The sequence below is a fragment of the Penaeus vannamei genome, chromosome 2, assembly GCF_042767895.1.
Source record: "Penaeus vannamei isolate JL-2024 chromosome 2, ASM4276789v1, whole genome shotgun sequence".
NCBI lineage: Eukaryota > Metazoa > Arthropoda > Malacostraca > Decapoda > Penaeidae > Penaeus > Penaeus vannamei.
In genome coordinates, this window is record NC_091550.1 from 51,056,985 (window position 1) to 51,081,947 (window position 24,963).

Below are 24,963 nucleotides of genomic sequence, written 5' to 3' on the forward strand. Positions count from 1 at the left end.
CCTGAGTACTGCCTGAAGGTGCGCTCTTCCCCGGGGACATGTTCCAATATGGTGGAGGACTATCACACTCATTCACTTTCCCCCTTCCCCCCCTCCTCCCTCCTCCCCCGCTTCCTCTATAGCAGCCCCCCCCCATCCCACTATACAACAATATAACACCTTTTTCACTAATTGATGCGCAGAATCTGTGGCTGTAGGCACGATGTTTTGTGTGTGGCTGCGTGATAAAATGTATTATTTTTTGTTAAATATGCAGAAATGCACATACACACATATTGACACACATTCACATGTATTCATACACACATACACACGCACTCACACACATTCACATACACTCACACACACACACACACACACACACACACACACACACACACACACACACACACACACACACACACACACACACACACACACACACACACACTCACACACACACACACACACACACACACACACACACACACATACACACATACACACACACACACACACACACACACACACACACACACACACACACACACACACACACACACACACACACACACACACACACACACACACACACGTACATTCTCTCACTCGCTTTCTCACATTCACTCAATCTTCCTCCCTTTCTCTCATTCTAGTTCTTCTCTTGTTTCTCTCTCCTCTTTTTTCTTTATTTCACTCTCCTCCGCCCCACACAAACCTAACACACATTAACCCTCCCACCTTCTGCCTAAAGTCTTAAGTGCTTAGACTTTGCTCCTACTTACACTTACAAGACACACTTACACACACGACTCACGTTTCGGTGTAAGTAAATCGAGAAAAGTTTTGATTGCGTGCACGAGCGGCGTTGGCGTCGGACCTCCCTGCGTTGAGTTATTTTTCGGATAATAAACCCTGCAAATCCGAACGCTGATTAACGAGGCGTGTTATTGTGGTCCTGATATCGAGATTCCAACTCCCCCTCTCCTTCTCCCTCTCCCTCCCCCTCTTTCATCTCTAGGTCCCTCCCTCTCCCACTTCCAATTCCTTCCTCCAACTCCCTCTCCCTTCCTCTCCTTCTTTTACCTCCAACTTCCTTTCCCTCCCTCCCTTTCTCCTCCCTCTCCCTCTCTTTCTCTGCCATCTCCCTCCCTCTCCCTCCCTCTCCCTCCCTCTTCCTCCCCTCCCCATTTCTCCTCCCTCTCCCTCCCTTTCTCCTCCAGCTCCCTCCCTCTCCCCCTCCCTCCCTAGATTACCTAGTAGATTAGGTGATATCCAGCCTAGCGAATGAGCAACGAAAAATGGAAGAAAGACAGACTAAAATAACTCGGGATGAAGGAGGACCGACGAAGCACACAATGACGAAGCAACACAGACGCCGATGCCACACGACTTCCGAAGCGGTGGCACAGTATTCCCCACAGTGACGTCACAACCCGGCGCCACGTGACCCTGGCCATCACCGTACAGGAAAGACCCTCTGGCGACCCTCTGCACCGTAGGGCCGCGAAGTGAACAGCGTGGCTAGGGCCGAACGGAAGGATTATGGGATTTCGGGACCGATGATGAGGCGGCCCTTTTGTATGGGGGGGGGGGGGGGAAGATGGGGGGGAGGGATGGGGGGGAGGGTGAGAGGAGAGGATGGGAGAGGAGAGGGATGGGGGGTGAGAGAGAGGGAGGATGGAGAGGAGATGGGATGGGGGGTGAAGGAGAGGCGAGGGGAGAGGAGAGGGAGGGGAGATGGGAGAGGAAGGAGAGAGAGAGAGAGGAATAGATGGGAGGGAGGAGGGAAGGATGGAGAGGAGGGGGACGGAAAGACGGAGGGAGAGAGAGGGGAGGTCAAACGAAGAGAGGAGAGAGGAAGGAGGCGAGGGGGGGGGGGGACTAATCTGTTTGTCGATCCTTTGTTAGCTTGACTTGTGTATCTGTAGGAATGGGAAGTTGAGTCGGTTTCCCAAGGTCGGAGAGAGGGAAGGTCAAGGAATCCCGGTTTGAAAAGAGATAAATATTCTGGTTTCGTTTGACGTGATCCTGTGATGTCATTTTTTTTCTTTCTTTTTTTTTTTCTTTTGTGAGATGTTTATGGTGTTTAATTTATTTAAAGGTAGTGAGAAATTGAAACGTAGAGGGTAGGGGAAGAGGGAGAGGGAGAGAGGGAGCACGAGGAGAGTGAATGAGATAACAGATAGATGGATAGATATAAGATGAAGGCCGACACATTGGTGATAATAGCATTTGTTTTACCAATAGTTTATTGCTCCCGAGTAAAATTCTTTCCTCTGTTGATTTAACTTTAAAAGCTTTCTTATTTTCCTTTTTAGACGCTCCCCCACCTCCCTCTCTTCCCCCCCTCCCCTCCACCTCCCCCTCCCCCTCCATTTTAAAGGAAACAAGTTCTTGGCGAGATGGAGGGGGCGAAGGGGGGTGGGAGGGGGGCGAAGGAGGTCCTTAGGGATGCTGTTCTCTTCATCTCCCGCTCCGCTGAACTGGAAATGGCTTACACGTGCATCCAGCGACACTTTCCTTTTTTCACTGTTGTTCTCTCTCTCTCTCTCTCTCTCTCTCTCTCTCTCTCTCTCGCGCTCTCTCTCTCTTCTCTCTCTCTCTCTCTCTCTCTCTCTCTCTCTCTCTCTCTCTCTCTCTCTCTCTCTCTCTCTCTCTCTCTCTCTCCCTCTCCCTCTCCCTCTCTCTCTCTCTCTCTCTCTGCGCGCGCGCACGTGTGTGTGTTCATTTGTCTGTCTGTATGCCTTACTAACGTTTCGATGGAAGGGCGTGAGATGAGGAAATGGAACAAAGAGTAGAAGGAAGGAAAAGAGCAATGAAGGAAGGAAGAGGAGGAGACGGAAGGAAGAGCGACCGGCAGGGGAGGCAACGAGGCGAGAAGAGGGAGGGAATAGGAGAGAAGTGCCGGCGAGGGGAAGGGAGAGGGAGAGGGAGAGGGGATGTGATGGTGCTATGATTACTTCGACAAACACAAAGGGTCGGGCGCTCCCCCCATCCCCTCCCCTCGCCTCCCCTCTGCCCACCCATCACCCACCCCACCCTCCTCCCCTCGTCCCTCTCCCTTCCTCCCCTCCCCTCCCCACCCACCTCCTCCCCCCTTCCCCCTCTCCTCCCCTCCCCTCCCCGCCCACCCACCTCCTCCCCTCCCTCTGCTCCCTCCCCCTTCTCCTTTAGGCGACAAATTACCCGCCCGGCAGACCCGATTCGGATAGCGGGTGGGGAATACATAACCCGGATTACGATAGAGTAACTCTCGTAATGGCTGTCTTGTTGGCGATTGGAGTGCGGCGGGGAGGGGGGGGGCGAAGGAGGGGGCGTGTGCTGGGTTTGTTTTGGTTGTTTGGCTTGTTTAGGTGGTTAGGTTTAGGTGGTTGTGGATAGCACGGAGGGGAAAGACAACAGGCTGACCAATAGACAGACAGATAGACCGATAAACTGGCAGACAGACAGACAGACGGACTCCCCGCAACGCAAGAGCACGCCCCCGCCGCCCGCACTTCCGCCTGGGCCAGCGCGAGGGCCCGGCGGCGTCCGTCTCGCGCTCCTCATCTTTAAGCGGCGCGGAGGCCCTCGGAGGCGCGTCGTCGAGGCGGCAGGAGCTCGGAGGGGAAGCCGCCCCGCCGGGACCGCGGGAGGAGGAGCGAGTGTCCGCCGCTCCGGAGATAAAGCACGGCCTCTTGTTGACACCGACATCAGCCTCGCCGCCGCCGCCCGCGCCGAACAGCGATAGCGCGTCGGGGCGAAGAGGAGGAGGGAAGTGATTCGGGGCGGAGGCGGGCGTGGTGGGCGGCGATGTGTGGGTTTGTGGGCGTTGTTTTTTTTTTTGGTTCCTTGGTGTGCGGCGGTAGTTTTTCTTAAGATTTATTGGTCTTATTTTATTATCTTTTATTAGATTGTATTGCATTATATCATTTTTATAACATTATATTTTATTACATTATTATCATATCTTTAATTATATTTTATTACATTATTATCATATCTTTGATTATATTTTATTATATTATTATCATATCTTTGATTATATTTTATTATCATTATTCTTATCTTTTGTTGCAATTACAGTGTTGGTGCATTCAAATATGGTCTCAAGGCGGGTAGAATTATGCTTTTGTTTTGATATCACTGTTGTCTTTGTTATTGGTGGTGCGGTTGTTATGACTACTGTTTTTAGTATTGTTATTGTCGTTATGGTAATAGTAATGATAATAATGGTTATTGTTATCGGGTGTTGTTGTTCCTATTCCCATTATTGTTATTTTATATTGTTGTTATTATTTTTTTTTATTATTATTGTTATTATTATCATCATAATATATTTCATTATTGTTATTATAATTATTTTATTATTAATGCGATAATTGCTATTACCATTATTACTGTTTTTCGCTTGCATTCTTAGTATTTCGATGACCATTATCACACAGCATATTATTATTCCACTATTTTTGTTATTTTTATAAGTAATATTTTCTCTCCCATTATTAACATCACATTCTTCATTATTATACCTCCCACAATCACAAATTCCATCATAAATCAAGCTCTCTCTCTCTGCTTGTACAACCTTCGTATCTCGATAAGGCTTATCGCAATCACCTTCATCATCATTATGTCCCGAGGCACTATCTTTAGACGTCATCTCGCCCTCGTATCGTTGCACGCTGCAATCATCGTCATTATTGCAAATTAAGGTGATTTAAAGGGAAATTGCAAACACATACGTCTCCGCGCCGAGTGCCGGAATTAGTTGCTGGACGAGGCGACAGATGGCAGTGTGCGCCGCGGACGCCTGGGGGTTAGTGCCAGGTCAGTGGAGCGAGGACCTCGTCTCCTATCTTTCTTTTCCTCTTTATTCTTCTTTTTCTTCTTTTTTTTCTTCTTCTTTTTTCAGTTTCTTCCTTTCTTTCTTCTTTTATTTTATTTATTTTTCCATTTTATTCATTTCCTTTCTTTCTTCTTTTTTTCCATTTTCTTTCTTTCCTTTCTTCTTTTATTTTATTTCTTCATTTTCTTCTACCTCTTGTTTTTTCTTCTACTTCTTCAACATCCCCCATTCCCTGTTTCCTTCCCCTCCTCCTTGCCCATTTGAGGGAAAGCAGCAGCATCTTTCTTCGTTTTTTTTTATTTTTATCCAAATGTTCGCTTTATTATTTTATTTTTATGAGACAAGGCAGTTCGATCGGTTTGTTTTCGTGGCTTCTCGAGTTTTGTTTTGATCATCATCATCATTTTTTTTTAATTTCGCGTATTTGTGTGTTTGTTTACGCATGGTTTGTATTCATGTCTGCTTTTACTCTCTCTTTTTCCAAAGTGGAAGTCACGGATTATTTCTTTCCCTCTCTATTCATCTCTCTCTCTCTCTATTAATCTCTCTCTCTCTCTCTCTCTCTCTCTCTCTCTCTCTCTCTCTCTCTCTCTCTCTTTCTCTCTCTCTCTCTCTCTCTCTCTCTCTCTCTCTCTCTCTCTCTCTCTCTCTCTCTCCCTCCCTCCCTCCCTCCCTCCCTCCCTCCTCTTTCTCTCTCCCTCCCTCCCTCCCTTCCTCTCCCTCTCTCTCCTTCTCCCTCTCTCTCCCTCTCTCCCTCCCCCCTCTCTCTCCCTCTCACATTATACACTTTTACGGCTTCGGGATCTGCGGTGTGAGGTCGGCAGCTTGATTCTCTCGATGATTTACCTGTGAGAGAAGCGGGTGTCGCCCAGGTGATGCCGTCTCGCATTTTCCCTTCCGCAGAGAGAGGGAGAGAGGGTGAGGAAGAGAAAGAGTATGAGAGGGAAGGATGGAGGGATAGAGAGGGAGAGGGTGGAGAGGGAGAAGGAGGGAGAGAGATAGAGGGTGGAGAGGGAGAGGGAAGGAGGGAGGTGGGGAGGCAGATTATAATAGGGAGGAATGGAAGGAGACAAAGGAGAGAGAGGGAAGGAGAGGAAGAGGGCGAGGAGAGAGACGGTGAGTGAGAGGGAGAGACGTCGAACACACATCCAGGGTGACAAAAAAAGAAACAACGAATAGATTAGAAGAGAACCAGTCAACGTTATTCTAAAGGCTTTTAAATACCAGATTCTTTTTTTAATAAACTTGATATACTTCATTCCTGGTGTCGTTTCGTGGTCGTGAGAGACGCCAGCTGTAGCGCAGGTGGTGAGGGGGGGGGAGAGGAGGGGAGGGAGATGTACCGGGGGTGAATAGGGGGTGGGGGGAGAGGAGGGAGATGTACAGGGGGGAATAGGGGGTGAGGGGGAGGACATGGAAGCCTTAATAAACACATGACTGCTAATGACTCGGAGAAAGAGCCATATTTGGGGGATCGATCGAGAAAAGGGTTAGTGGGAGAATTCTATGTTGGTGCTTAATAATTGGGGGATAAATGTTGTTTGTTGAAGTTTTTTGGTCTGACTATCTCTCTCGTTCGCTCTTTGTTTTCTCGCCCCTTCCTTCTCTGTCTCTCTCTCTCTCTCTCTCTCTCTCTCTCTCTCTCTCTCTCTCTCTCTCTCTCTCTCTCTCTCTCTCTCTCTCTCTCTCTCTCTCTCTCTCTCTCTCTCTCTCTTGTGGGTATTTTTTCATGCAATTATCTTTAAGAGAATATGATACAAGTTGAACACTCCATGCGTAGTTTTATTTTTATTTTTATTTTTTCAATTCTTAGAAGTATTTGTTTTTCTTCTCGTTTTTTCTTTCAATTACTAGAAATAGGATTTTTTCTTTCTTTTTTAAGAGGAATCAGCATTTCTCATGACTCAACGCAGACTCATGCGCTTTGCCAGTCGCTCTCTCGGCAAGGAAAAATAAACCGGAAAAAAAACATTATAGCTCAGAAATGACGAGAGAAATGTAAAACTCGGAGCCATCTTGGGAGTGTGTCCGGGGCGCCGCGTCAGGGAGTCCGTGTTAAAGAGTGCCCGGCCGGTAAGTCTTGGAAAGTTTGCTCAAGATGGCCGACCTTTTGCTTTTGGGCTAATTTCTGTTTTGCTGAGGATTTATTATTATTATTATTATAATTATTGTTATTACTATTATCATTATTATTATTATTATTATTATTATTATTATTATTATTATTATTATTATTATTATTATTCTCTCTTGTTTGTGTGAATGGAAGAATATCCCGTTTTTTCCCCATTCTTCCCTGTTCCTATTTCTCTCTCTTCTGGCTTTCCCCTTTAAGATCTCTCCACTCTCTTTTATTCCCCTTCTCTTCTCTTCTCTTCTCTTCTCTTCTCTTCTCTTCTCTTCTCTTCTCTTTTCTTTTTCTTTTCTTTTCTTTTCTTTTCTTTTCTTTTCTTTTTTTTCTTTTTTTTTCTTGTCTTTTCTTTTCTTTTCTTTTCTTTTCTTCTCTTCTTCTTCTTCTTCTCTTCTCTTCTCTTCTCTTCTCTTCTCTTCTCTTCTCTTCTTCTCTTCCTCTCCTCTCGCCTCTCCTCTCTCTCCTCTCCTCTCCTCTCCTCTCTTCTCTCTCTTCTCTTCTCTTCTCTTCTCTTCTCTTCTCTTCTCTTCTCTTCTCTTCTCTTCTCTTCTCTTCTCTTCTCTTCTCTTCTCTTCTTCTTCTCTTCTCTTCTCTTCTCTTCTCTTCTCTTCTCTTCTCTTCTTCTTCTTCTTCTCTTCTCTTCTCTTCTCTTTACTTCTCTTCTCTTCTCTTTTTCTTCTCTTCTCTTCTCTCTCCCTCGCCCTATCCCTCTCCCTCTCTCACCCTCACTCCCTCCCTCCCTCCCTCCCTTCTCTCCCTCCTTCCCGTCTCACCCCCTCTCACCCTCTATCTCTCTCCCTCCCTCCCTCTCCCTCTCCCTCTCTCTCTCTTCCTCCCTCTTCCTCGTTTCCCCTTCTTTCCCCTTCTTTCCCCTCCCCTTCCAAGCCCCGCCGCGCTCCCCGTGCCATTTACCTCCCGTCTCCACCTTCATCATAAATGTCATGTAAATAGGTTGAACCCATTAATAGGGGACGTAATGATGGGCGGTAATGTGTGGGCGGACCCTTGCTATGTGCCTGGGATCCATATTTTCTCGGGGTAGACTTCGTGGGCGTGAGGGCGGAGGGCGGGCGTGGGTGAGAGGGAAGGAGACGTGGAGGTGGTGTGTAAGGAATTATTTTTTTATGTGACTTCAATTTTTTTTTTCTTTTATCGTTTCTTCTCGTTATTTTTGTCGTTGGATTTTGATAATTGTTTTTTTCTTTAAGAAATGTAAAGAAAGCGACATTAGAGCCTGCATTCGAGTAACATAGCAACAACAACAACAACAACAACAACCTCATCCCTTTCTTCCCCTTAGCATGATCATTCTCCCCCCACCTCCCCCCCACCTCCCCCCCAACCCCCTGTGACGTCATCTCCCCTACTTTCCCCTCATGGTTAATCCAGTTAGTATGGCACCATTCCTCGCTGTTCTGTTTATCATTGCCGTATTGAACCCATAGTCAGGGGAGGGGAGGAATGGGAGAGAGCGTAGAGAGGGGGGAGGGGGTGGAAGAGAGGGAAGGAATGAGGATGGGAAAATGGTACAAGGGGAAGTATTTGGAGAAAAGGGAGGAAAGAGAGAGAGAGAGAGAGAGAGAGAGAGAGAGAGAGAGAGAGAGAGAGAGAGAGAGGGGGGGGGTCGGGACGTGATTTTGAATATTTTTAGGAAATAAATGAATGAATGATTGTCATATTCCGGCGTTTTAGTAGATGCTGATAGATGCTGCATAAAGCGCATTTCTCTCTCTCTCTCTCTTCTTCTTCTTCGTCGTCGTCTTCTTCTTTTCTTTTTCTCTTTCTCTTTTTTCTCTTTCTCTTTTCTTCTCGTTCTTTTACTCTCTCCCTCTCTCTTTCTCTTCCCCTTTATGAAATACGCGCACTCCCCCCGCCCTCACACGGCGCGGAGGGGCGGCCGAGATCGCATGGAAAGCCTCAGTCGCCGATCCTCCAGCTAACTCGATTTGTTCCGGTTCAGATTCCCCGACTCCCCATTAACGCCGGGTTGCGCTGGAGCCTGCACTCGGAGAGGAGGGTCGGGACGCGCGTACGGAGAGAGAGAGAGAGAGATGGAAAAGAGAGAGAGAGATGGAAAAGAGAGAGAGAGATGGAAGAGAGAGAGAGAGATGGAAAAGAGAGAGAGAGAGAGAGAGAGAGAGAGAGAGAGAGACAGAGAGAGAGAGAGAGAGAGAGAGAGAGAGAGAGAAAGAGAAAGAGAAAGAGAGAGTGTAAAAGAGTGATAAAAACTACAGTAACAACCCTGAAGATAAAAACAAAAGAAAGAGAGACGGAGAGAAAGAAAGAGAAAGGCTGAGAATTATCGGAAAAATCAGCGTGTGTAGATCCGAGCGTGCGCGTGTGCACAGGAAGAGAAAGAGACGGAGAAAGATGGCGCAGAAACAGGAACGCGATGTACAACACACGTGAGTAAGTGTCCGAGGTGTGCAGTGCTTGTTTCCGATCAACACACCGCCGTCCACTCGCACCGGATTGCAATAGGTAAGGAAGTGCAAGAAAATTGGCACGTTCGATGTTGTTCAAGGATCAACAGCGCTCGGGGTGAAATCAGCTGTTTCTCTCTCTGGGGTTGATTTTATCGGCTTGCTAGTGGGTTTTGAATCAAACGGTGTTTTGTTTATTTATAATGCAGATGTTGGTTATGAAGTGAATGACGGCGAAGTGATTTTTGTTCATGTTTATTACTTATGATGGCGTTTTTGTTCATAGTCGTGTTATTGTTACTTTAGTGATATTATTAATTTGATTTTATTGTTATTTTTTATTGTTATTATTATCATAATCATCATTATTGTTATCGTTATTATTTTTATTGTCACCATTATTATCATCATTAAGGTTATTATCACTCGTTACCATCGTTATTATTATCATCATCATTGTTATTATTGTTGTTGTTGTATTCATTGTTATTTTTATTATTGTCATCATCATTCTTATTATTATTATTATTATTATTATTATTATTATTATTATTATTATTATTATTATTATTATTATTATTATTATCATTGTCATTATCATTGCTGCCGATTTTGTTACTATTGTTAGTGGTACTGCTGTTATTATTATCATTGTTGTTATCATTACTATCATCATTATTATTACTGTTGTTCTTATTATTGTTATTATTATCATTATAATTATTGTTGTTATTTTTGTTAATATGATTATTGATATTAGAATCAATATTATTATTGTTATTATTATTATTAGTAGTAGTAGTAGTAGTAGTAGTATTAGACCTATTATCATTTTTATAACAATTTTACTATTATCATAACCAACCATATCATCATCTACATGCTTATTGCTGGACGTACAAGCAGCGAAAATGTTACTCGAATAGTTCATGTTGGTATAGTTCGAAAAAAAAGTGGAATCGAGCTTCTCTTAGTTTTGTTTTATTGTTTGTAAAATAGGAACAGAGTGTATCTCTGGTGTTTTTGTTTATTTATTTGTTTTGGATTAATACTTTCTTGTAGAAATTCGGAATCGTCCAAAAAATGTGTGTGTAGAGTTTACAATTCTAGTGCTTCGAGTTATGAAGTGATTTTGTAATACCAACTATTGTTGATCGGGATTTTAAATCGTCTTAGGTTTTAATAGTAGTTTTAAAAATATATGAGTTGTAGGACGATGATGTCACCGCAGCGCCCCCTCTGCAGCGGCGATAAAAGCTGTATGGGGAGCCATAGAGCGCAAGTATGCGGGCGTGTGGGCGGGCGGGAGGACGGTTGGGCGGGCGGTGGTTAAGATAAGAGAGGTCCTGGCGAAGGGATTAGCGTGGTAGTGTTTGTGGCGTGTTGGATCAGTCTTGGGTTTCGTCTTAATGGTATGTTGACATTTATGTGCGGCCGGGGTGGCAGGGAGAAAGTTTTTAGTCCCTGGCTTTTTATTATCCTTTTGTCATTTATTTTTCACTTTTCCTTGGTAGAATTAACACCCGTGTGTGTGTGTGTAAAGAAAGCGTTTAAAGAATCGTAGTTTTTGTGATTCATTCGATACATCCGAGGCATTTTTTTTCGTTTTAGTATTGTTTAAAATATCGAGAGCGGGAAATGCCGCTTACTGTCCCAGGGCGTCGCAAGGGGCGTGCAGAGACCGTCGTCTGGCGGAGGGTGAGTCAGACCGTCAAGTATTCCTCCTATTTTTCTTGAGATAACCGGAGCGCATAACATAGAATTATCTTGTCAAAGCAGCGATAAAGCGGGTCGCCAAAGGACCGGGCGAGTACTGCAGGAAAGGGCCCTGTAAATGCGCGTGGGGGCTTTGTGGCGCGGACGCCGCCGCCCTGTTGTTGTGACAGCGGCGGCGAGATGGGGCGACAGGTGGCGCGGCCGCCATGTTGGCCGTTTGATGTCCCGCGGCCTCGGAACCAGCTCGCTCGTTCTTGTATCCACTGGCTTTGTTTTCGTGTTATTTTGCCTTTTTTATTTGTCTCGCGAAGCATGTCCATCTGTATGTTTGTTTGAGATGTTGTTTTTCGGCGACGGTTAACGAGCCGGGAATATGAAAAGTGTTCGCTGCTTTGGTGGGCTGGGCGGGGAGGGGGGGGAGGGGTTAGCGCGTAGTCGTTTCTTTAGTTTTTCTTCGTGACTTTTTGTGCAGTTTGTTTGCGTTCGAGTTACGTAGGTTGATAAGTTTTGTGTATTTAAGTTTATTCTGCGTCTATTCGTTCATGTCGCTTTGATATCATTTAAGACCATATTTTCAGATTCGCTTTTCTTTTGCTGTTTTGCAATTTGTATTTCCAAGAGCACGTATTAGAATTTAACGATATTGTTTATGTTGTATAAGCAATTGCGATTTTTTCTTGGGCATTAAAGTTATTTTGTGTTATAGAATGTGGTGCCGTTTTCAAGCTCGCTATTTTAGCTTTTGTCATTTATCGCCTGAACCTTATCCTTCTCAGTACTTATTCTCAGGGAAATTGTCACTGCTGCCAACAAGTTTTTTTTTCCGTAACAAGCGCTGTCTTACAAGCGGCAACACTGTTTTGTCACGTGATAGACGCTCCTGATAGACCCACCTTGTGTATTTTCAATAGATTTTTTTTAGTTTGTTTTTATAGTTTCCCTCTCTGCTTATAAATAACTTTTGGTAACATGATATTTTTTTAGGATATGATCCACGGTGTGTAGTGTCCTCGATATATGATGTTTGGTATTGTTTAGTGGTAATTTTGCTTCCGTTATTAATGGTAGTTCCGGTTTGGTTAACAATAGTAATTCTGTTTTGGTTAATGATAGTAATTCTGCTTTGGTGAATAATGGTAATTTTGCTTTCGTTATTAATGGTAATTTTGCTTTTGATACTGATGGTGATTATGTTTTCGTTATTGACGGGAATTTTGCTTTTGTTATTTTGTTATTTTCGCTATTGATGGGTGTGTCATCGTGATATGTCGTTGCAGTTCGTTACCAATCGCGATAATAGTTCATTGCGATTCCCACCACGCAGACATCTTCCCTTGTAAGGAGAGCTCTCTCTTTTGCACAAATGTTCTGTATAACACTTGTTCAGGATAACGCTTGTGTTTCCTAATCACACGAGTCTGTCGTTGGTTTTGCAAGTGCTCTTATATCATCAGTCTGACATGCGCACTTGCTTTAATGCGCTTTCTCGATTCGCGATCCAGGTATTCTGCTTGCTCTTTCTTTTCTTAAGAATGCGCTGGTTATATCATGCGCATCTGTACTGTTGTAATTTTTTTATGATTGTTACTTAATGGTGGTTCAGGACTGTTGTTGTGACAGCGACGATGAGATGAGGCGACAAAATTTTGGTTTAGATTTGCCGATTTTTTGGAAAGGTCTGTTTTGTTTATGTTTTGAAAGATCTTTATTTTTTGAAAGGTTTTGTTTATTTTTTGAAAGGTCTTTGTTTATTTTTTGAAAGGTTGTTTTGTTTATTTTTTGAAAGGTCTTTGTTTATTTTTTGAAAGGTTGTTTTGTTTATTTTTTGAAAGATCTTTATTTTTTGAAAGGTTGTTTTGTTTATTTTTTGAAAGATCTTTATTTTTTGAAAGGTTGTTTTGTTTACTTTTTTTGAAAGGTCTTTGTTTATTTTTTGAAAGGTCTGTTTTGTTGGGCATTATTTTTACTTCATTTTGATAATCCGCTTGTAACATATGTTTCGTCCCATTGCGGCGCATACATTACGCTTTGTTGTGTGAGTAGAAACTAATTCGCTATAATTCTTTTGTAATCGGCAATAGTGCGCTCTTCTGATTGATTTTAATGCGATGAAGAGATATTATTATAAAACGTAGCATTGAATATTTTTTGGAAATAATGCGCGTTATTTTTGTTAATAATTAGATCTGTGCAGAGTTTTTCAGTATAACGATCGCTTGTCTTCAGGAATCTTTGACATTAGTTTGCATTGAAACTTTGTATTTGTAAATATTTTAATTGTATTAGGAAAATTTTGCTTTTATGGAGGTGTGTTTTAACTTCTTTGGCGCTCGGCTTGTAATCATATGGAATGCGAAAACGTAACTAGTTTTTTTTTCCTGTAAATGCTCTCGTTTCTGCCCCAACGCTATGACATCTCCCTTCCCAATCATATGATCGTTTTCTTTTTTCGTTTCTCTTACCCCCAGGCTTTATTCTATTTTTGCTATTAGATCTTCATTTGTCTCGAGCGGCGGCCCTCCTTGCGACGGCGGAGAAATCTCAGCGTGTCTCGGAACGCCTTTGCTGTCAGCGCTGGATGTCACAGCCCGTTCGAGGTCGGCCCCTTTGTTTGGCAGGGTCACGTGACCGCCGACACCTGCGAGGGCCTCGGGAGACTTTCTTGGCGGGTCTCGCTGATGTCGGCGGTGTCTTCAGTGCGCGCGGAGGAATACCGGTGGATGTTTGTCATTTTGGAAGTTGGGTTGTGACTGTGAATAATTTTTTTTAGGGGGGGCGGTCGAAAATTTCATGTGCGTACAGGAATCTCCGGGGGTTGGGGATGTCAGAACGTCACGTAGCGCTTGTGAAAGCCGTTTAGCAGTGCTGTGGGAAAACGCATCGATGTTGTTGCTTCAGATTTTGCGAATATGAGTCTGGAAGCGAGTCCCCAGCGACGACAGCCTCCCCGACCCGATCGCATGGTCGGCCATCTTGGACAGCTTGGGTGGTGCACCTTGCAAATGTCTGCCGGGGCCGCCTCCGCTGCCTTATTGATCCTGCATGTTTCCCCTCCCACAGCCCTCCCTCGCTCCCGCGCAGGGGCAGAAGGCGTGAAGGGCGGCGCAGCGGCTGAGGGAAGGAGGGATAGGGGGGGAGAGGTGCTCCACCCCCTCCCCCCCCACTCCCCGTGCGATCCCCGCCGCTGGATTTGGGTTTTTGATTTGGCTTTTCGCGTCTGTCCGTCGTCGGCAAAGAGGGCGCTGTTTGTTTGTTGTTGTTGGTGTTTTTGTTTCATTTTCTGAGTTTTAGGGAGATTGGACTCTTACCTCGCATATGTGAGTCGCGCCATATTCAGCCGGACTTAAGGCTATACAATACATAGTGTGTTAAATGGTATTATAAAATAGCTCGTTTGAGATTTATGAATAAGAATACATAGTTCAAGTAATATATTAAGCTCTTTCAGAAACAATTATTATTTATTCCTTATTCTGAGACATCAGAGTATAAGATCTCGCCAGAGCAGATGAATGTGTTTTTTATGAATATCATAATTTCAGTTATTCAGTTAGATTACTTTTATCTTTAGCTGAATCATTAAAAAAAACATTTGATAACTATAAACGACAAGATTAGCCTTGTTAATGTCCTTTCCAGTCTCGCAATGCGTATTATACAGGTACTATTATATTATTATATATTATACCTTGTTTAACCTTTTAACGGTGACCAATCTAATTTTTTTTCTCTCTTCCTGCAGGTGGTCAAGTACTGCGAACATGTGCACGGGAAATGGCACTTCAGCGAGGTGCGCGCCATCTTCAGCCGGCGCTACCTCCTCCAGAACACCGCCCTCGAGATCTTCCTCGCCTCAAGGAGTAAGTTGGGCCTTGTGCATCTCGCCCTCACGCAGGAGTGTCCACACGCTCGATGTATGTGCGGAAGAGTTCGTGTGCGGGGGGGCTCTCTCTTTCTCACACATGCGCACACGCACGGGCGCACACTCACAGACATGCACGCACACGCACGCACTCACTCATTCACTCACTCACTCCCACACACATTCCCACACACACACGCGCACACCATATACTTACGCACATGCATACGCAAAAACAGATAGATAGATTGGTAAATGACAGTAATGATGATGATTGTAATAATAGTAATGATCATTACTATTATTTTATTATTATTATTATTATTTTGTTGTTGTTGTTTTTATTGTTGTTTTCATATAATGATGAAAATAATCATCATTATTATTACATAACAGTGATAATTATTATTATTATTATTATTATTATTATTATTATTATTATTATTATTATTATTATTATTATTATTATTATTACTATTACTATTACTATTATTATGATTATGGTTATGGTTATTAGATTAGTAAGTGAAGTTCGTAAAGGAAGTAAATGCATAAATAGAAATAGGCTAATAACTAAAAATCGAATATATATAAAGAGATTAATAAATAGCTGAAACATGAAATGCACTTGCACTGATACTGAACTGAATCTCATTGAACTGAAAATGCTATATATGATGCCGGTAGATTCCTTGGGGATTCAGAATTTTGTAGAAAATAAATTTCTCTCTCTCTTTCTCTTTCTCTCTTTCTTTCTTTCTTTCTTTCTCTCTCTCTCTTTCTCTCTCTCTCTCTCTCTCTTTCTCTCTCTTTCTCTTTCTCTCTCTTTCTCTTTCTCTCTCTCTTTCTCTCTCTCTTTCTCTCTCTTTCTCTCTCTCTTTCTCTCTCTCTTTCTCACTCTCTTTCTCTCTCTCTTTCTCACTCTCTTTCTCTCTCTCTTTCTCTCTCTCTTTCTCTCTCTCTTTCTCTCTCTCTTTCTCTTCTCTCGTTCTCTCTCTCTCTATCTCTCTCTCTCTCTCTCTCTCTTTCTCCCTCTCTTTCTCCCTCTCTTTCTTTCTCCCCCTCTCCCTCTCCCTCTACCTCTACCTCTACCTCCCCCCTCTCTCTCACTCTCTGTTCTCCCTCCCTCTCCCCTCTCTCCCCGCTCTCTTCATCATTCCCTCTTTTCCCCCCTTCCCCGTCCCTCTCTATATTTCTGCATGTCGGCCGCCGTCGTAACCGTTTGAAGCAAAACTAATTCGCACGTCCTTGCCCTCCCCTCCCTCCGCCGCTGCCACGTCTTCCCCTGCAGCGTCGGTGTTCTTCGCGTTCCCCGACCAAACGACGGTCAAGCGCGTGGCCAAGGCGCTGCCCCGAGTGGGTGTGGGCATCAAGTATGGCATCCCGCAGACGCGAAGAGCCTCCATGATGTCCCCGAGGCAGCTCTTCCGCGCATCCAACATGACGCAGAAGTGGCAACGCCGCGAGATCTCCAACTTCGAGTACTTGATGTTCCTGAACACTATTGCAGGTAATTACTTCGGGAGTATGTCATGTTTGTTTTTATCTATGTTTTAAATATATTTATTTGCTTTTATATTATTTTTAGAGGGGGGATATTTCATTTGATAACATGGCCCTTATTAGATGGCTGAGAATGAGACGGATTTAAAGGCCGCTCAAAACTGACAGTGAATGATTTATTACACGTTTTTTTAAATGGATTTTCCTCTTTCTGTTTTACCGTAATTATACCCAAATCCTCGTGACGCATTTCAGCTTTTCTCTGCCACCAGCAGCTATAATTCGAATTCTCGGCATTCCCTACGATAATCTATGCCACTTTCCTCGCAGGTCGGACCTACAATGACCTGAACCAGTACCCTGTGTTCCCCTGGGTCCTCACCAACTTCGACACACACGAACTTGACCTTTCCCAACCGTCCAACTACAGAGACTTATCCAAGGTGGGGCAGCGTTTGCTTCTTTGTTTATTGATTTGTATCACACTGAAATTTAGTATCAAGGCTGGGATTTAATTCGATGGGAAAGATTGTTTTGTGTAATAATCGTCTAAGATGTATCATTGGTTAGTTCTTTGTTTATTTTAGAGGCACACGCTTATTAATTTTACGATATTGGAATTAGTGTTTAATTACTGGCAGATTCTTATGTAACTTCCATTGATTTATTTGCTTGTTATTATAAGAATCCGTCCATTAATTTACCTATTATCGGCATTACGCATACCCATCAGTTAAGTCACCGGTTGTCACATACATCAACGAATCTCCATTTAACTGCCATTATTTATTCACCAATTCATTTTTCTTCCTCTCCTTTCCAGCCCATCGGCGCCCTGAACCCCTCCCGCCGGGCCTTCTTCGAGGAGCGCTACAACTCCTGGGAGCACGACCAGATTCCTCCCTTCCACTACGGCACTCACTACTCCACTGCGGCCTTCACTCTCAACTGGCTCATTAGACTTGTAAGTGGTTGGAGAAGTTGGGTGATGATGTGGTCTATTGCAGTAGGAAATTTTTGTGATGTCACCATTTGGATAATGCGCTTTGTTGCATAAAAGGAATCTCTGCACTGCATTTCTTCAATTCTGTAGTAAAATGCTGATTTGACTTATTGATTTATGGCAATTATTAGTTTTATGCACAAGGTAAATATTTTCCATTTCTGAGTAGAATTTGAGGTATTTCTGGTATTCTAGGAACCCTTCACCACCATGTTCCTGGCCCTGCAAGGAGGCAAGTTCGACCACCCGAACCGCATGTTCTCATCTGTCGCCACAGCTTGGAAGAACTGTCAGCGAGACACTTCTGATGTCAAGGTGAGAGAAAATAGAACAGGGAAGTGTTTATGTATGTTCGCATTTTGGTCTCCAAAAGTAAAGTTGAAAAAATAGGGGTGATGAATACCATATTGTATATATTATATGATTGTATATATTATTTTAAGATCGGGAAAAATCGTAGTATAATATCACGTACAAGTGTGTTACAAAAACTGATTCCCTCCATGCTTTCTTTGAAATAAAGTATGTTTGTGAAACTTGAAGTTTAATATGTTCTTTCCGGTACAGGAACTCATCCCAGAGTTTTACTACCTACCGGAGATGTTTGTGAACTGGAACAGGTACAAACTTGGAGCAACAGAAGAGGACGGGATTGTTGATGATGTTGTTCTTCCACCTTGGGCTTCTTCACCAGAGGAATTCATCCGCATCAACAGAATGGTATGATTTGGGGAAGAAAACAATTAGTAACTACTTTGTTAAATGTCACAGCATTCAGTTTTAATTTGCCAAGAAATGGATTTATATATTACATAATTGTTGCCATCTTTGCTTGTTGTATTCCATGGTATTCTATTGCATCTAGCAGCAAAATAATAGACAGAATTTCATCAGTTTTGCTTTTTGTCCGCAGGCACTGGAGTCAGAATTTGTGTCATGCCAGCTCCACCAGTGGATTGACCTCATCTTCGGCTACAAACAACGTGGACCCGAGGCTGTACGAGCCACCAATGTCTTCTACTACCTCACCTATGAAGGATCTGTAGATTTGGATTCTATACAGGATCCTGTGATGAGGGAGGTTAGTAATTTGACTTCTTTTTATTATTAACAGTTGAAAATATATTCAAATTATCTTATAGGTAACTAGTAATCATCAGAAGAAAAGATTGTCATAAAATTGTACAGGTTTTATGATTTGATTCTCTTTTAACTGAAATCGATAATGCTTACCTAATATTGGATCAATATACTATCTTCAGGCAATTGAGAACCAGATAAGAAACTTTGGACAGACACCTTCACAGCTGTTAATGGAGCCCCATCCACCTCGCTCCTCTGCTATGCACTTAGTAAGTCACTTCAGTGTGATCCAATTTTAAGAATGTGGTTAGATATGTATCAAACTTTTTTTCTTTTTCTTTTTTTATCATATCAGAACTGTGAATGATAATATTAACTATGAAATATCAGATGAAGAATTCAGTATACTGATATGTATATTTTGCAGTCAGTAAAGAGGAAAAGTTTTGATTGTGTAGGTTATTCTGCAAACAGCTACAAGCAACTAATTTTTTATTTTCATTTCAGTCACCACTGATGTTCTCTGGTGTGTGCGAGGACGTGTGTATGGTAATGAAGTTTGTGAGCAACTCTCCCATCTGTCATATCTCTGCTAATACTTACCCTCAGCTTCCTCTTCCATCTGTTGTCACTATCACAAACAACCATCATTTTGCAATCAATCGCTGGAACACCAACTATTCAGGTACTGGATTTTTATTTTAAGAGGTGCAAAATGATGTAATGTAGAATTTATAAAATGATTTTCTACACGTAAGAAAATAGTGTAAGAAGCCACTAGATGTCTTATCATTATCATCATATTTTTTCTTTTTTACAGTGAATGTACAGAGTCCCAGTTATGCTGAAGGAAGCCAGTCACCGTCCACTCTCTTGCCTCTGTCCATGGATCCCGTCCTTCGTAAGTTGCTCATTAATTTTTTGAAAATCACTGTTACATCACCAGTAATATGCATTCATTAAGAGATGTTAATTCTTATCTATTCTGAAAGTATATTTAATTATTTTTGTAGAATATGGATCTAATTGCCCATTTCCTCTTTGCAGAACAAGCTGCAACAGGCAACAGCAGTAGCCAACAGCAGAAGCGTCACCTGGGAGACAACTTCAGTCAAAAGGTTCGCATGAGGAGCAACTGCTTTGTTACAACAGTGGACTCTAGGTTCATCATTGCCTGCGGCTTTTGGGACAACAGTTTCCGTGTCTTCTCTACAGAAACAGGTATGTTAGTGTAGAAGAATGAAGAGTAGTTTATTATTGTGAAACAAAAATTCTCAATGTATGGATTTAAAAAATAATTTAATTAAAGAACTCTGACACAACTACTTTTTCCAACAACAGCAAAGATTGTGCAGATTGTGTTTGGTCATTATGGTGTGGTTACGTGCCTGAGTCGCAGTGAATGTAACATCACCAGTGACTGCTATGTAGCATCAGGGGCACATGACTGCACAGTTCTCTTGTGGCACTGGAATGCACGGACACAGGTATGTATAAGAATGTAATCAGTTTGTCTTCAGGTAATTAGATGACCTATAAAGTTACTGAAGTTAGATGAAAATTTAGATGAGAGGCCATTCTGTACCCAAAGAGGAAATCAGAATTTTATTTCTGTACTAATTTTGGTCATGAAACACAGTTACTATCCATTTGTGTAATCTAGCTACAAGTACATCTTATATTTTATTATTATTTATCAGAATATCCATGCATCAAATTCCTCTAACAAAATCTACTATTAACAGTTTGCTGAGACTATTATTTTCAGCATCCTTATTCATTATTTGATACTAATTAATACATTTTGCTTGTAGATGATCATGGGCGAGGGAGATTCACCAACACCACGTGCAACACTAACTGGACATGAGACAGAAGTCACAGCTGTTGTCATCTCAGCTGAGCTTGGTCTTGTTGTATCAGGTTCAAAGGGTAAGGGAACAATTCATTAATTTCTCTTGATATGTCATTTGCTATACCTATATTTATGTATACATATACATACTGTTTACAAACAGTTTTTTTATTTTAAAGCAATCAGTAATTTCTTTTATATAACACTGATTCACTTTACAAGGATATAGAATATAATACTGATATTTTAGCTTGCAATGGCTACAAGTTGGAAAATGACTATATATATAACATATCAGTAAAGATTAAAAAACTCCAGAGAAGTGAAACTTTCTACATCTAACTTTTTTTTAATTGTTTAATTTTTCCTAACATAAAAATCCTCTTATGTTTTAGATGGACCTGTTCTTATTCACACCACATCTGGGGATTTGTTGAGGTCCTTAGAAGCACCAGATGGTTTCCTATCTCCTGAAAATGTTGCCCTGTCTCGTGAGGGCTTGATAGTCATTAACTATGATCGGGGACATGTGGGTGCTTATACCATGAATGGAAAGAGACTGCGACATGAATCCCACAATGATAACATTCAGGTTAGTCCTAAGCAGATGTATGATTACTATTATTATTTGTAATACTTGTATGGGATTAAGTGTAGCTTTAGTTTTCTCACCATTTACTTGACAGAGCATTCTTGAGAATTCATGTTTAATCTGAGATCTGTTTTCAGTGTGTTATCCTGAGCCGTGATGGAGAATACATGATGACTGGAGGAGACAAGGGTATTGTTGAAGTGTGGCGCACTTTCTCTCTTGCCCTTCTGTATGCCTTCCCAACCTGTGACTCTGCAATCAGATCTCTTGCACTTTCACATGATCAGAGGTATGCAGCTGTAATAGGTTTGGTTAATTTTTGAATTTGGAATTATCCCTTATCATATTTTATATTCTTTTTAAGATGGGACCAGAAGTTTGATTAAAATTACTTATGTTTTGCAGATTCCTGATGGCTGGTTTATCTACTGGATCTATTGTTGTATTCCACATTGACTTCAACCGTTGGCACCACGAGTTCCAGCAACGTTACTGAACACTTCCCTTGTGTACTTATCATTCCCAATGTTGACCGCACAAGAACAGGAAACATTGCAAAATAGGTAGAAGAAGCAAGACCAAGATATTTAGATGTATATTCAAATCAATATGAGAAAGCTCTTATCATACTGATGATTGGTTAACCTGCTTCCATGGTTTCCTTTGTGTCATTACATATACTATATGTAAGTTACATGTTACAGGTCAGATTGACTGGAAAAGTGGAAGATGGAAATCTTTTTAGCAACTGTTTTTAAGAGAATCAGAATAGTAGTCATTAGTCTTTTACTGATGACTTATACAAGAAAGTGTTTTTACTGTAACTGGATGTTTTAATTGCAATGACTGAATATTAAGTGGGTAAGACTGCCAAGCTTGAATTACTGTTAAGTATGCAAAAAGGAAAAAAGAAATTGTCTTTTATATGTAGTTGCCATCTTTTATTTTGTGAGCACATGAGCTGAAACTAGGTCAATTGACTTTTCAAAGACCTTGAAGCTCATTAGGCTTTGTGATAGACTGTACTTATATTGATGAATCTTTATTAGCATTTTTAGCTGTAGTGTTTGGGTTTGCTAGAGAGCATTAATATTAAAGATAAAAGTTTGTCAGTTTTGGGATTTGGTGTTACTTCCTGATAAACATCCTAAATGGATTTCAGATATTGAGCCTGTTCTTGTTTGCTTAATCATATGAACATCTTCACTGCAAAAATCACATCATAACTTACATAGTGGGCTCTGTCATATGCTACAATGTTAGCACATTGTAATGGGATTTACAGGTAAAATATTGAATTACCTTGTTTGTTTCAGTGTTTCTATCTTTTCTGTCAGAGGGAAAATCTAGTTTTAGGGAACTAGAATATCCAGTAATACCATGTGGTGATCAATCAATACCACACTCGGCATGACAAACATGAAGATGTACTTACCTTTTTTATAATCTGAAGAGCCTATTATGTATGTCAATAAAGCATATTTTTCTGTAGTGGTAGGAAAATATAAGTGTTATTTGAACCAAGTTTAACACTCATTACTGCTGGTCATGCATCATAGACTAATGATAAAGATTCGTTACGGCATTTGTTACGGCAATAATTTTACAAGAGCCCAGGTGTTGCTTCTAGTCAGGTGTCGCTGTGCCAAAACAAGGGGTCATTTTTTATCATTGCCAGATGTTCTTATAAGAAATATAGGCACCAAAATCTAATGAAGGCAACTGATTGAAATAAAGACAAGTGTAGTGTAGACTTGAAGGAATCCAGATGCTAAACAGTTGTACTTCTTGTGGGTGATAAAAGTCATCTTCAGTTCTTGTAAATGGTTATAACAGCCACATGCATAAAATAATGAAATAGGACTTTGAAAGGAGCTCCTCTGACTGCAAAACCACAGGTGGGTAATATAGTATGAAGACTACAGTAAGGTTAATTAGCCATAGCACTGAATTTGAAACACGCAATCTTTCTATAAACTAGCACTGAGCGAGTATGTACCAGAATGTTAGTGTCAGCTTTCATATTTTCCTTATTTCATACATAAATGCTGGTTAAAAAAAGGACAGATTCTTTTGTAATATACTTCACTAAAAGTTTCTTTTATGCTATGAATAAATATATAAATATATATATCCTTAAATAAAATTAAGCAGTAGATTTCATTAGTTATTGCAGGTCATGAGTAAATAATTGAAATTTGATATTCCACAAGCTTAATACCTTCCTTACATAATTTTAAAGGCATGTGTATTGTCTTATTTATGCATTTTCAAGCTTATGTATTAGCCTTTCTATGACAGAGGTGATTCATCCTACAGAGTTTCCCATTGTGTAAAGCATATATTAAAAATTTAGAAATGAGTTTTTTGTAGAAATCACAGCTCAAGACCCCTCGGCAAGCTTGGCACTGAAACTAACCAACCATTCCCTCCATCAGTTGTGTTTGTGATAGCTGCTCAGAACGTTGTAAATAGTAATTACCAAGCTCACTGTCCATGTAATATAAAGCCAATGTTCCACAAGTGAGGGGCAGTTCTCTTTCTAGTGGATATCATGTGCTTGAGTGACTTGTATAAATTTAAGAAACTGCAGTTAGCATCAATGTTCAATTGCTGCTGTCTTGCAGTTATGTTGTTTGATATGAATATTTAGAATTAGCCTATCATTATTTTGGCAAGTTATAATATTCAATTGCACATATACCATTTTCTTTTCTACAAATTTGTGATGGTAACCTTTTTTCCATGTTCATGGATGTGCACTTGGAGGAATAATTGATCACTATTGATTGTGGCAAATATGCGATTCTAGTTTACTTTTGCAAGACTTGTTTCTGCTTTTATAGTTCAATGCACTGGCATTGCCCTTTGGGTTGAGCATCATTGGTGCTTGACAAAACCTGCTTTGGTAGAGGGCAGGAGTTGTAAACCTCCAATCGCAGCCCAAGAAATGTTTATCAGAGATATTGTATTGGAGGAGTGTTGGTGATTATTGTCCAAGGTCTGTAGACATGTAAGGGGTATTGTGAGAAAATTATTTAGGCTGATTATTTTCTTTGGACTAGTACTGTGTCCAGTGTTTAGAGTTAAGGCGGCTAGTATAATTTTTACGAGAAAATTTTATTGTCACTATTATCTAGTGATTCAATGTATAAAGTATTATTAAAATGATCTATGGGATGTTGTCAGTTTTGGGTATAACTCGGCTTTCAGTGCAAAATCAGGTTTTATTACCATCAAAATGTCACTTTTTTCTTTGATGACACTTCATAAGGCATATGACAGGCATGAAGTCAAACCCATCACAGCCACAGTAGTGGTCTTTAATATAATAATGAAAAAACAAAATCAGACTCAACAAGAACTCATTGGTTACAATTTCCTTTTAAGACAAGATACTCAGGTTAATGTAGCAGTTTTATTAAACTCATTTTGATAATGTAAAACTGATTGCAATATAGAAAGGCTTGATTTTTTCTGTATTTTGATAATTATATGTACATGAGAGACATGTGAGTGAAGACATTAACCTGAGTACAATTAAAAGAACCGATGCTGTGGGACATTGACAGTCATTGCCGCAAAGTGCCAGTCTGACATCCTTCCTCACTCTTCATTGTTAAAGTTAGTGTACGTAGAAAGGCCAATAAAGGAAATTACTAAGCTCTGCACTTTTATTTTACTCTGATCCTACTTAGTCACTCCAGACTTTCCTGATTTTATCCTTGTTAAAAAAAAGAAGGAAATCTTAAAACTTTAATTAGGTAAAACTAATTAATTCTCAAATAATTAAAGTGCATTGTATGAATAGGCAGTTTAAAACAGCATGTTATCTTTTAAAAGTATTATAGAAAAAATCCATGGATGATGAAAATTGATTGTGATGATAATGAATGATAATGGTGTTTGTGATACATGATACATGACTGACTGATGATGAATCCTTGATGATAAATGAATTGTGATAATGATTATGGAGATGATT

The 24,963-nt window shown here is 41.2% G+C and overlaps 1 protein-coding gene across 1 annotated transcript in view; it reads left to right on the top strand.

The window, feature by feature from the left end:
- Positions 1 to 24,641, top strand: part of rg (A kinase anchor protein rugose) — a 390,768-nt gene extending 366,127 nt beyond the window's left edge. Inside the window, exons 38-53 of the mRNA XM_070137193.1 lie at positions 14,823 to 14,940; positions 16,171 to 16,452; positions 16,776 to 16,888; positions 17,269 to 17,409; positions 17,644 to 17,763; positions 18,016 to 18,168; positions 18,362 to 18,529; positions 18,711 to 18,800; positions 19,039 to 19,216; positions 19,352 to 19,432; positions 19,579 to 19,752; positions 19,873 to 20,018; positions 20,346 to 20,463; positions 20,782 to 20,978; positions 21,116 to 21,267; positions 21,384 to 24,641. Coding sequence (XP_069993294.1) covers positions 14,823 to 14,940; positions 16,171 to 16,452; positions 16,776 to 16,888; positions 17,269 to 17,409; positions 17,644 to 17,763; positions 18,016 to 18,168; positions 18,362 to 18,529; positions 18,711 to 18,800; positions 19,039 to 19,216; positions 19,352 to 19,432; positions 19,579 to 19,752; positions 19,873 to 20,018; positions 20,346 to 20,463; positions 20,782 to 20,978; positions 21,116 to 21,267; positions 21,384 to 21,474 — 2,322 coding nt within the window. The 3' untranslated portion in view covers positions 21,475 to 24,641. The remainder of the gene's footprint in view (positions 1 to 14,822; positions 14,941 to 16,170; positions 16,453 to 16,775; positions 16,889 to 17,268; positions 17,410 to 17,643; positions 17,764 to 18,015; positions 18,169 to 18,361; positions 18,530 to 18,710; positions 18,801 to 19,038; positions 19,217 to 19,351; positions 19,433 to 19,578; positions 19,753 to 19,872; positions 20,019 to 20,345; positions 20,464 to 20,781; positions 20,979 to 21,115; positions 21,268 to 21,383) is intronic.
- Positions 24,642 to 24,963: the final 322 nt, after the last annotated feature.